Here is a 13,151-nt window from a genome sequence, read left to right as displayed (position 1 = left end):
TATGCCGGGTATCGTGTTAAGCTGTGGCTTGTTTAACCATGATTTCCTGAAACAATGACAATTAGCTTTGATCAGATGATATTTATTTTATTAATTGATTAAGAAAATGTACCCCTTCGTGGATTACTGCCTTGTCATGGCTTAGGTAGTCCAATGAAGCTATGAGATATGCCTTGCAGGGCCACCCAAGACAGAAAGGTCCTAGCAGAGAGATCTGACAAAACGTGATCCACTGGAGAAAGAAATGGCAACCCACACCTGTATTTTTGCCATGAAAACCCCATGGAGAACTCTAATGACAAGGAAGGACTCCCTGGAGAAGAGCCTCATGCTGGGAAAGACTGAGGGCAAAAGAAGAAGGGGATGGCAGAGAATGAGGTGGCTGGATGGAGTCACCAAAGCAGTCGGTGAGAGCTTAAATGGACTCCAGAGGATGGTAGAGGACAGGAAGGCCTGGAGGAACATTGTCCATGGGGCCGCAAAGGGTCGGACACGACTTCACAACCGGTTCTCCGGGTGGCGCCATAGGCGCTGCCATCTTGTTTTTGGGTTCTGCGCATGTACAGAACAATTTTAATTGCCGGAACCCACCCCTGGTCACGAACCAATTAAGCTAACTAATTGCCTCCTGCAAACTCCACTCCCCTTTCGCTCCTCTTTTATTTCCTCTGGGAGGGGACATTCATCGTCCACCTGTGGCCTTCCTCCCAAGTCGACCCCTGCTCTTTATCTGTTCCCTTCGTCTGGCAACTCTGTGCATGCGCACACTGGGAACAGGCTCCAGTTGTTCGTCTGCCTCACTGATGTCTGACTCTGAAGGCAGCTGATAACTGTCAGACGGCCCTGGCCCCCTCTCTGCCTCTGACACAGAGCCCTCCTCAGAGCCTTCCCCAGACTCCAGGACTGGCCCTTGTTCCTTCCCAACCTCCTCACTGTCTGAATATGCTGCCAACTCTGCTGGCCGCTGGCGGGCCACAGCAGCACTTTCTTCAAAACTGAATTCCTGAGAGCTGCAATCGAGTAAGCTATCAACTGAAAGTTGGAATTCTATGCATTTGATAAACCCATCCTTTTTCTTTCTTTCTCCCCCTTTTTAAATTTTTTATTAATTTATCTCTGTGTTTCTTTAAAGAGAAACTATTTGCTCCAGCCTTTTGCACGGCTGAATGGTAGATCACAATTCACAGGTGGTGAGGTCAAAAAGCAACTTTGGGGAATGAATCTCTTGAGCTTGTCACCCTGGCCAGTTTATCCTCTCTTGCTCCATCAAGCATTTTTTTTAAAAAATGCCTTTCTCTTGCATTTGTGGGTAGGGACAAGACAGTTGTCAAACCTTGTTTTGAAAGGAATTTCATTCTTCAACAGCCAGACAGTTCTTCTGATACATTGGAAACCTACAATGATACATGTCAACCACGCCAGTCAGGTATCTCCTCACTGTCATAAAAGAACGATTTTGAAGGAGGAACACCTCTGATAGGCCAAATCACATTGCTAATTCAACATCTATTTAATTCAACGCCTTTTGGGAATGCCATATTGTTCTGTTACGCTTTGGCTAAGGCCACTGTCGAGCATTTTCTTGGCTAGCACGAAGGGCACAATCTCAGATTAGATTAACAGGAGTTGGAAGGGATCTTGTGGGTCATCTAGTCCAACCCCGCACCCGAGCAGGAGACCGTACACCATGTCTGACAAATGGCAGTCCAATCTCTTCCTCAAAACCTCTGGCGATGAAGCTCCCACAACTTCCGTAGTCAGCTTCTTCTGTTCCATGGGTTGATTGCTCTGTCAAAACATTTCTTCCTATTTCCAGGTTGACATTCTCCTTGATCGGTTTCCATCCATTGTTCCTTATCTGGCCTTCGGTGCGTTGAAAAATAGGATTTCCCCCTCTTCTCTGTGACAGCTCCTCACGTATTGGAAGATTGCTATCCTGTCTCCCCTGGTCCTTCTCTTCACTAGACTAGCCATGCCCAGTTCCTGTAACTGTTCATCGTATATTCCAGCCTCCTAATCATCTTGGTTGCTCTTCTCTGCACCTTTTCTAGATCTTCCTTTTTAAAGTGTGGTGACCAAAATTGGCTGCAGTATTCTAGATGTGAATCTAAAATAGAAAATAAAGAGAGAAATTGTAAGTTATACATAAATTCCAAGTTTTGAGCTACTTATCAACTGCCATAGTTTTGCTTGGATTTAGTTTTTGTTGAATGCCTGTTGTCTTAAATAATTTTGGGTGATGTACATAGACACAAAGGAGGGAGGTAGATCTGTCTAGTTTATTGAAGAATAGGATTGAGGAGGCATGATAATTGTCTTCTAGTACTTGAGAGGCTGTCACAAACGAGAGATGTTCTCCAAAGCACCAAGAGGGCAGGACAAGAAGAAATGGGTGGAAGATTATAAAAGAGTGACCCAACCTAGAATAAGGAGAAATTTCCTGTCTGTGAGAACAAATAATCAATGGAATAGCTTGCTTTCTGGAGTTCTGAGTACTCCCTCACTGGAGGTCTTCAAAAATAGACTCGATTTGACAGGGATGGCAAAAGGCTCCTCCCTTGAGCAGGGGTTGGACTAGAAGACCTCTGAGGTCACTTCCATTCCTTTGAGTGTCTGTTCTGCGATTCAAAGAAAGCCTTAATAATTCTCACATCACTGGGAGTCATAACATGGTTCATTTGTTTATGGGTTTAGCATGCTCTGTGAAAACAGCAAACGGTGGCATCTCCAGTAAGTCATGGTTAAAAAATGTATGGCTTGAGTGCAGGAGTGACTTCATTTAAATCAATTCACGATCAGCCCTGTTTACGCAGCTTGGTAAAACCAAAATCTGTGCTTCATAATTTAACCAATACACCTATAGGCACACCAAATTTTGGTTTGGTTTGAGTCATGTATTAAAAATAAGTTGAATAAGTTCAGGAGGATTTTCAGCCTCTTTTTTGAGGAAAAAAGTGTGTCTTATACTCTGAAAAATACGGGTATATAAAAATGGCTGTGTGTGCGTGAGTGTTTCAGCATAACTCTGGAATTCCTCAAGCAATTTCAACCAAACTTACTCTCTGGAAAAAAATACAGTGGGATTAAGACACCTCTAACACCCCTCGGAGTGCGTGTCCATGTGTGTGTGTTCCAGCATAAGTCTGGAACGCCTGGGCCGCTGAAATGAAAAGGACTGAATTATATCTATAGTGTCAAGTCACAGTACTTTTGACTGTGACAATGTGCATTTGGATTCACGTTCTGTTAAGGTACAGCCTGTTGTGCCTTAAAATGGCTTCTACTGTACAGCACAGTGGGGTTGCCATGGCAACAGCTTCGCAGTACACCACACGGGGGCTCCCTCTAATACAGGATTGGGATAAATACAGTACATACCCAGGCTACGCCAGGTTATCAGCTAGTTATAAATAAACGCACAAAAGAGGAACCAAAGGATACAAGTTAATATCTTGAACACTTTGAATATATAATAGATTTGTTGTGGATTCAAGGAGATATCTTATTACTTTTAATACAGAATAACAGATTTGCAAGAGACCATGGAGGTCTTTTAATCCAACCCCCTGTTCAATACCATTTCAGACAAATGGTTGTCGAGTCTCTTCTTAAAAGCCTCCAGTGAGTGATATAGCAGCCACAACTTCTGAAGGCAAGCTGTTCCACTGGTCAATTGCCCTCACTGTTAGGAATTTCCTCCTTATTTCTAGGTTGCTTCTCTCCTTGATTAGATTCCATCCCTTGCTTCTTGTCTTGCCTTCGGGTGCTTTGGAGGATAGCTTGACTCCCTCTTCTTTGTGGCCGCCCCTCAAATATTGGAACACTGCCATCATGTCTCCCCTGGTCCTTCTCTTGGTTAGACTAGATTAGATTAAATTCATTAAACCAGATTAGATTCCTTCCTTTAGGTTAGATTATTTATTTATTTAGTTTAGTTATTTTGTTTGTCAAACATGTACAAGATGACAGGTATAAGTATAAACGTGGACGTGAACGAAGGAAATGAGTACAAATTAATGGGGACAGTAGGACAAGGACGGTAGGCACACTGGTGCGTTTATGCATGCCCCCTTTATGGAGCTCTTAGGAATAGGGTGAGATCCACAGGAGACAGTTTAAGGTTGAAGCTGTGAGGGTTTGAGGCTGTAGTAATGGAGAGCATTCCAGGCATTGACCACTCTGTTGCTGAAGTCGTATTTTCTGCAATTGAGTTTGGAGCGGTTTACCTTGAGTTTGTATCGATTGTTTGCCCGCGTATTATTGTGGTTGAAGCTGAAGAAGTTGTTGACAGGTAGGAGGTTGTAGCAGACAATTTTGTGTGCTATGCTTAAGTCAGACCATAAGCGGCATAGTTCTAAGTTGTCCAAGCCCAAAATTTCGAGCCTGGTGGCGTAAGGGATTCTATTGTGAGTAGAGGAGTGGAGGACTCTTCTCGTGAAATACCCCTGGACCTGCTCAGTTGTATTAATGTCCGATATACAGTGTGGATTCCAGGCAGATGAGCTGTATTCGAGGATTGGTCTGGCAAAGGTTTTGTGTGCCCTAGTAAGCAGTATAATGTTACTGGAGAAGCTTTGCAAAATTAACAACTCTTAATGCCTTTTAGGCAAGGCTGCGACCGTGAGATTAGATTAGATTAGCACTACTGATGTTCTCAAGATGAAGGAGAGGTCACAGCACAAGGGTTAAAGACTTTGCTTTGTATGAAGACGGTGCCAAATCCTCACCTGCTCACCTGGGGAAGCGATTGATGCCAACTACAAGTAGGCCAGATGGAGCAATATATATATATATATATACAACTCCTTGTAAGTCCGAGAGTATGACTTTAACATTCAGGCATGTACATTTGGGCAACGATCCTTAATTGATCACTTGCATGATTTATACCCTTCATCAGGAAGTCCAACCCTTGTTCAGCAAAGGAATCCAAATGAGAAGCTCCGTAAGAGATAGATATCAGCTTTCACCTGACATACCAAAAAGGTGTTCACAACTCCCTTCAACGTTTCATTCCATTGTTGAAATACGACTATTACAAAGCGTTGCCTAACATCCAGCTGGGATCTGCCTTCCTCTAGCTTAAGGTTCTGATTGTCCACGATGACTTTGACTTACGACGTACAATGGAGCCCAACATTTCTGTTGCTAAGGGAGACATTTGTCACACGGGTTTTGCCCCATTTTACGGCCTTTCGGGCCACATTGGTTAAGCCAATCACTGCAGTCGTTCAGTTAGCAACACCGTTGTTACGTGAAGCTGGCTTCCCCGTTTTTGCTCGTCAGAAGTTCGCAACAGGGGATCGCATATACTCCGGGACGCTGCATCCGTCATAAATATGACTCGCCATGGGGATGCTGCAACGGTCGTAGGTGTGAAAAAGGGTCATAATTACTTTTCAATGCTGTTGTTCAGGGCTGGAAATCATCTTGGGCGTTAGATCTTCAGGCCTGCCCCGTTTAATCTTTGGGAAACTGGGAGGAGGGATTGTATGGAGCTGGGGAGATATATAGTCATAATACCATTCCTTTCTTCGAGAGTCAAGGACATCCTGCCCTGTGCCTGGAGTGGCGTGACTGGGAGGCATCTCCAGTTGGGACGGTGCTTTGATTGGACCATGGGATGGATATGTGGGTGCTGGGCAGGGGCTTGGACTTTCATTTGGGTCTGGGGGAAACCTGGAAACTTTCAAATTCGAGTTTTTCCCAGATGTGCCAATATGACATCTCTAATAAAGTGGAACTTTGAGGAACTTCAAGCCTCGGAGTCTTCTTTCGTTGGGGGGTATTACTTGGAAACCCTGACAGCTGTTGTAACCTTGAATGGCCAGCAAACAGTTGTAAGTTAAGGATTACCTATATCTGTGAGGTGGTACTATCTCTAAGTAAATGAATTCTTGGCTGTTAAAAAGTCTTCCATTATCGTCTAGTGAATTTTAATTCTGTTCTGCCACTCACACATTCACTCACGATACTATCTCACTTTTAATCTAGTTTCCCACCGAACATGGCACCCAAAACATGAGCCAAGGCATTTAAAAACAAAACAAAACAGGAGCTTTCATTTGGTTTTTATCTTAATTGCTTTGAATAGTTCTTTACATCTGTGATAGGTTTTGATCCCTGTTCGCTGCCTAGAGTGCCCTTGATAAGATGGGCCACCATATAAAGGTAATCCTCGATGTACGACCACAACCGAGCCCAACATTTCTGTTGCTAAGTGAAACATTTGAATTTTGTCCCGTTTTACGACCTTTCATGCCACAGTTGTTAAGTGAATCACCGCAGTTGTTAAATTAAGGGAGTCTGGCTTCCCCATTGGCTTTGCTTGTCAGAAGGTTGCAAAAGGAGATCACATGACGTGACCCTGGGACACGGCGACCGTCATAAATACGAGTCAGTTGCCAAGCGTCTCAATTTTGATCACATGACCATGGGAATGCTGCAATAGTTGTTAAGTGTGAAAAAGGGTCAGAAGTCACATTTTCTTAGTGCCATTGTAACTTTGAGTTAAAGAAACTTGTAATTCAAGGAAATATCTGTAAATTATATGTATGTGTGGCTGGAATTTCCAACCAAAAAGCCAGGAATTCCGGTGGTTATGATAAACAATATAGGACAAATATCTATCTATCATCTATCTATCATCTATCTATCTATCTATCTATCTATCTATCTATCTATCTATCTATCTATCTATCTATCATCATCATCTATCTATCATCTATCTATCATCTATCTATCTATCTATCTATCTATCTATCTATCTATCTATCTATCATCTATCTTTCTATCTATCTATCTATCATCTATCTATCTATGTATCTATCATCATCTATCTATCATCCATCTATCATCCATCTATCTATCTATCTATCTATCTATCTATCTATCTATCTATCATCTATCTATCTATACGGCTGGGTGTGTACAAATATTGCGGGGGTAAGATACCCCTAACACCTTTCAGGGTGTGTGTTCTGTTAAGATACATCCTGTTGTGCCTTCAAATGGCTTCTATTATATTGCGGTAAAATGGCTTCTACTGCACAGCGCAGTGGAGTTGCCATGGTAACAGCTTCACAGTACTCCGCAAGGGGGCTCCCTCTGGTAAGGGGGAAAATCCAACATTAGACATTATGCTTGGTCTGGACATTTCCCCCCTATAAATAAATACCCAGACAACAGCTAGTATAAATATAAATATAGGACAGACAATGAAGACATTCCTGCGGCTAGGGCAAACAAACAAAAGTAGAGCTTGTCTTATTCCAATTGTATTTCGGCAATTAATTAAACACAATAGGGCTACTCCCTATATGTATAATCGTGTTTCTCTTTTGTCTCATCTTAAATTATGAATCAGTGGCAAATTTTAACAGGGCTCTGGAGATTTCCTTGCAGTCTTTGGGCTTCAGACCATTTCATTTAAATTGGTTCACCACTGCAGAACCAAATATTCCAGCATTAATCCCTGTGGATTAAAGCGTTTACCTTTTCTTTTTTGGGGGGGACACAGTTAAATTGCACCTTGGTGGTTATTTGTAAGAGGGCTCTGGAAAGGCTCCAAGGATCCATTCAAGGATATATGCAATGCAAGCAGTCATTAAATTACGATAACCATTTGCAAAATTTTGCGTGCAAGATTTTTCAGGCGCCGAACCGGTAGTAATGCCTGCAAAGAACCCACCCCTGTGTCCAATCCTTAGGCATGAAAGCCAGTGAGTAATTTGGGGCCAATCACCAGGAGACCTTGAGTTCTAGTTCCATCTTAGCCATGAAAACCAGCTGGGTAACCTTGGGTTTTTTCAGCCCAACCTATTTCACAATGTTGTTGTTGTTGTTAAGAAATTAGGAGGAGTTGTGTATTGGATATGTCCGCCACCTTGAGTTATTTGTAAAAACAATAAAGGTGAGATTCAAATAAATAAGCAACTAATTAGATTCTACCATTGTATAAAGTCTATAATCTCTGGACTCACTGCAGCAACTGGGCACCCCAAAATGCAGCCAGTTTTTTTATGGGAGGGGAAGGGACTTCAACGTGAACGTGAAGAGTGCCCAACCAAGAGTGCCCAATTTTAAGGCAGTGAAAGAGCCCCACCCACCCACCATACACACACCTTGAGTCGGAATGGCAGTGTGATCAAGAAAAGGAAGTGTGTGAAGTGGGTTTTTTAAAAAAAAATCAAATAACTTAGTTACGTTCAACTTCGATTCCAAACAGCCTGAAGACCGAATTACTCATGGAAGTAATATTTTTTCTCCCCTGGCGACACTCTTCACAGCAGCTGTGTTGGCACCTGCACCAGCTTGTGAGGTTCTGCCTTTAAAAGAAATGACAGGAGGCTTCCACAAACGGATTAATCCAGGACCTTGAGAGATAGGCAGGAAAAAGAGAAGAAGAAAAAAAGTCACAGCTGAACACAACTTTTAAAAGTAAAAATGCCACAAGAGACAGCAAGAGTTCAGCGTGTCTCGTAAATTCTCCATTAGGCTTATGGCGCAGCATTTTCCAACCTTGGCAACTTTAAGATGTGTGGACTTCAACTCCCAGAATTCCCCACTCAGCAAGCTATTCTAGAATAGAATAGGATAGAATAGAAATAATGAATAGGAATAGACTAGAATAGAATAACGAATAGGAATAGACTAGAATAGGGAATAGAATAGAGAAGAGTAAATAGAATAGAATAGAATAATGAATAGGAATAGAATAGAATAGAATAATGAATAGGAATAGAATAGGATAGAATAGAATAAATAGAATAGAATAATGAATAGGAATAGACTAGAATAGGGAATAGAATAGAGAAGAGTAAATAGAATAGAATAATGAATAGGAATAGAATAAATAGAATAGAATAATGAATAGGAACAGAATAGAATAGAATAATGAATAGGAATAGACTAGAATAGGGAATAGAATAGAGAAGAGTAAATAAAATAGAATAGAATAATGAATAGGAATAGAATAGAATAAATAGAATAGAATAATGAATAGGAACAGAGTAGAATAGAATAATGAATAGGAATAGGATAGGATAGAATAGAATAGAATAAATAGAATACAATAGAATAATGAATAGGAATAGAATAGAATAGGGAATAGAATAGAGAAGAGTAAATAGAATAGAATAAATAGAATAGAATAGAATAGGGACTAGAATAGAGAATGGAATAGAGCAGAACGAGCTGGAAGGGACCTTGGAGGTCTTCTAGTCCAGCCCCCTGCTCAAGCAGGAGACCCTGTACCATTCCGGACAACTGGCTCTCTTAATGTTCTATGCATCGTTGCAAGAGTTCCCAAAGTTTCGTTGTCCCGCCGTCCGTTCCTGGCGGAGTTTGCCTGTTTAGCGGAGGTGCTTGCAGGAATCTTGCCCTGGCCTGAACCTTCTTTTTCCAGAGGTGCCCAGCCTTGGCCGCAACTTTGAAAGCCCCGCGCACTTCAACTCCCAGAATTCCCCAGTCGGCCCTGTTTTCCCAGTCCAGAAGTTTGAAAAGTTTGCAAGGTTGTGCGCACGCACACACACACACACCCCTCTGCTTGGAGGTGGCCCGCAGCCTCGCAGCCCCGCCCGGCCTCTCCGACAGCTGCAGCTGCAAAGCCCCGACCGGCCGCGGCTTCCTTGGCGGCGGCAGGTGAGCTCGGGGGCCCGACGTTGGGCGTGGCCCCGGCGGGGAGGGCGGGCGTCCGGCTGCCTAACCTCCGCCCGGCGCAGCCACCGGGCCAGTGCCAGCCCCGCTCCAGTGCCCCGCGCAGCGCCAGCATGTACGGCGTCCAGCAACACGTCCAGCCGACGCCGCTGCCTCCGCCCTGGAGCTCCCGCTCCCAGCCGGCGGTCCCGTCCCCGCCCCGCGGCTACTGCCCGGTGCCGCCGCCGCCGGCGCCTTCCCGCTCCTGCTTCGAGCCGCCGCCTTCTCTGCCCGCCACGCTGCCCCGCGCCCGCCAGAGCCGCCCGGTCCCGCTGCCCCTGCAGCTGGGCCAGCCCTGCCCCGACCCCTTCCCGCCGCAGGAGGGCTGCAACGGCGGCGGCAGCGTGGTCTACGAGCGCGTCCGCACCTACAGCAGCCCCGGCGGGAAGCGGGTGCAGCGCCTGGACGCCCCCAACGGCTGCTCCCCCCGGGCGCTCTCGCCTTTCGACGCCAGCCCGGGATACCAGCACGTGATCTGGAGCAACGACCCCCCCTTGCAGGTAATGGCACCTCCCCCCCACCCCACAGCCCATCCTCCCCCGGGTTCTCCGATTGGGTTCCTGCTTGGTCTCACCTGGAGGAGAGAGCATCCCCATGTTCTCTCCTGGAGGAGGGAGCTCCTCACCTGGAAGAGGGAGCCCCTCACCCAGGAGAGGGAGCCCCCCCATGCTTTCACCTGGAGGAGAGAGCACCCCCATGTTCTCTCCTGGAGGAGGGAGCCCTTACCTGTGGAGAGAACGCATGTTATGCAGAGAGTAACCCACTACAAGTGTCTAAAGCCCACCAGGAAGAAGGGGCTGGGTCCTATCTATCTAGGGTGCCCCTTTTTGTGCATGGAGCTGTGTGGCGGTGGGCGCTGGATAAAACTTTACCCTCTCCAAGTTCGCAGATTGCAAGGGGCAGGGCGCCCTACTTTTTCCAGGTAGAAGGGTCAATAGCTTCTGGTTGCCGTCCCCCCACCCACCTCTCCCACCAAACTGTGGGACTGGATCCAATTGGATCTCTCTCCCCATACTGACCTGCTTCCTCTTTTCTCTCACCTGGACAAGAGCGCACCTGTCTCTCACCTTACGTAGAGCCCATGCGCTTGCTGCCCTTTGCAAGGGTATAGGGGCCCAGGGGAGGAAGAGGCTGGGCCACAGCTCTCCATCCAGGGTGCCGCTTATTTTTCAGGGATGTAGGTTTGCACTGGACTGAGTTTGATCCTCTCTTCAAAAGGGTCTCCCCTCAAAAGTTAGGGGCCCTGAGCATCTTGGTTCCAAACCGAAGAGGCAGGTGCCTTCAGGCTGCTGCCAGCTTCCCACCAAAACCGTGGGACTGGATACAGCTTGCAAATATTCCCAAGCGTTATGGGTTTTGTCTGTATTACCTTTGGCAAACACAGCTGAGTGTGCTAAGAAAGTGTTCAGATAGCAGATCATTTGGAGGCAGGAACAATGAGAATAAAAGGGAGTTTACCCATGTAACTTTTTTTTGTTTTGCAAGTGCTCTTAACAGGCCTTTTTGGCTAACTATTTCCTTAGTTCTTTAAAAGTTGATATCCTCCAAAGTCCAATTACTGCATTTGTTTTACCTGGAGCAGAAATATCCTTTTCCATATTCGATGTTGATTCTCTGTGTGCAAAATAGAATAACACCTCCAACGTGCACTTCCTGGCCTACGGTGTTGATTTAATTTTCTTAATTTTCGTTTTGTTTATTGTCCTTGTATTATAATCTCAATGGACTCCTGTATTCTAGTCTCGATTGACTCATTGCACGGACAACATAAATTGTGTGTAGAAACCATGTGCCAACTTACATTCATTCTGACTAACATTAATTTCCAGATGAGTTGCAATGTTATAAGGGCCAGAAGCTTGCAAAGCAAATACTGTATATTGAAAAAAAAAACATACACCTTTCTACATGTGTTTGTTTGTTTTAAAAGAACAAGGGTGATTTCATTTTGTTGACGGTGGGATGGCGTTGTTTTTGAAGAGGAGATACAATGTTGTGAGAGGAAGCAGTGTGTGTATATTTATTTATTGGAAGTTGCCAAACAAAAACAAGAACAAGAATAAGAGAATAAAAATACAACGACAGGGACAATAGATACGTTAGCGCACTTGGGCGTGACCACTTAAGCATGAAGTGAGATCTACAGAAGTCAATTTGCGACTGAAAGTGTGAAAAATTGTAGTTGAGACAACTGAGTCAGGTAGGGAATTCCAGACTTTGACAACGCTTGTTACAGAAATCCTATTTTTTACAGTCAAGTTTAGAACAATTATAGGCGTATATGTGTGAGTGAAAGAGACTGTAATTGTTTCACATTTCTTAATCTTTTCATAGAATTCTCTCCTCTAGCATCAGTTTGCAGTGTAAAACGTACCCAGTTCATTATTAATGTACTGAAATCATGAACTGGATTTATGCCAGTTTAAGAACCGGCTAATCGGAACAAAAGTAAATCGGGAATTTGAATAATGGTTGGAAATGGCAGGTTTTATAAAACTGCTTTTATATGAGCTTAAATGCATGCTTGGTTTGAAAAGAGTCGTCTTAGCTGCGTGCATATAAATAATTCCAAAAAGTATAGTTGGACTTTCAGATAGAGCAGAAATCTCCAAGATTGGCAACTTTAAGATTTGTGGACATCTATTCCCAGAATTCCCATGGCTGTCTGGGGAATTCTGGCTGTTGAACTCCACAAGTCTTAAAAGTTGCCAAATTTGAAGACCCCCTGGCATAGAGATTGGGTGTTGAGACTTTTCTTCTTGCTTGCTTGCTATAGTCCTGCTTTTCATGGGAAATTTTGGGAACATTCGGTTATTAGGTTTATATCCTGCATTTCATTCAAGAAGCCCAAGAGATGTACAGAGTACTCCCTCCTCCCGTTTCCCTCCAGAACAACCCTGCGAGGTAGGCTGGTTTGAAATGAATACAAGCGATGGGAAAGTAAGGTTATAATAGTACACTTGAATGTGCAGCCAGACAGGCTGAAGTCTCACCAGTAGAGATGTGGGGGTTAAAAAAACGAACAAACCCTGGCATGGCAATCATATTGTAGTTCTCCAACGGAAGCATGTAAAAAAATTGATGGCATGATTGTGGCCACTATAATGAACCATTTCGCCCGCCCTGGAGTCCGAGTAGGGCGGATATGGGTTGCCAAATATAATGATTCATCTAGCTATGCTTCTATGACTACCCGATTGAATAAATACAGGCATTCAGCCATTGAGTGGAATGAAATGAAATACGCTGGGCACACCATGTTGCCAGGATGTTAGGCCACCTCTATGGTGAGCTGTCTCAAGGGAAGCGATCGTAATGGGGGACCAAGGAAGGCGATACAAGGACACGTCAAAAGCCTCCTTCAAGTCCCTGGATAGCGACACCGCCTCCTGGGAAACCCCGGCACAAGACCGATCGACATGGCGCACTCTGATCCACCAAGGCTGCCAGACATC

General features: G+C 44.5%; 1 protein-coding gene and 1 long non-coding RNA gene across 2 annotated transcripts in view; one reads left to right on the top strand and one right to left on the bottom strand.

Annotated features, from left to right (window-relative positions):
- Positions 1-257: 257 nt before the first annotated feature.
- LOC309397810 lies at positions 258-9,612 on the bottom strand. The gene is made up of 3 exons (XR_014176315.1): positions 9,540-9,612; positions 8,206-8,375; positions 258-2,107 (listed from the first exon to the last, which is right to left on the bottom strand). It is a non-coding gene; the product is annotated as an uncharacterized lncRNA (long non-coding RNA).
- A 27-nt stretch (positions 9,613-9,639) lies between these two features.
- The window catches only part of POF1B (POF1B actin binding protein), a 53,277-nt gene continuing 49,765 nt past the window's right edge, over positions 9,640-13,151 (top strand). The window contains exon 1 of the mRNA XM_081964125.1: positions 9,640-10,196. Coding sequence (XP_081820251.1) covers positions 9,771-10,196 — 426 coding nt within the window. The 5' untranslated portion in view covers positions 9,640-9,770. The remainder of the gene's footprint in view (positions 10,197-13,151) is intronic.

Source organism: Natrix helvetica, assembly GCF_964273705.1.
Source record: "Natrix helvetica genome assembly, chromosome: 11".
NCBI lineage: Eukaryota > Metazoa > Chordata > Lepidosauria > Squamata > Natricidae > Natrix > Natrix helvetica.
The sequence above is the reverse complement of the archived record's forward strand: the minus strand, read 5'-3'. Positions and strand labels throughout refer to the sequence as shown.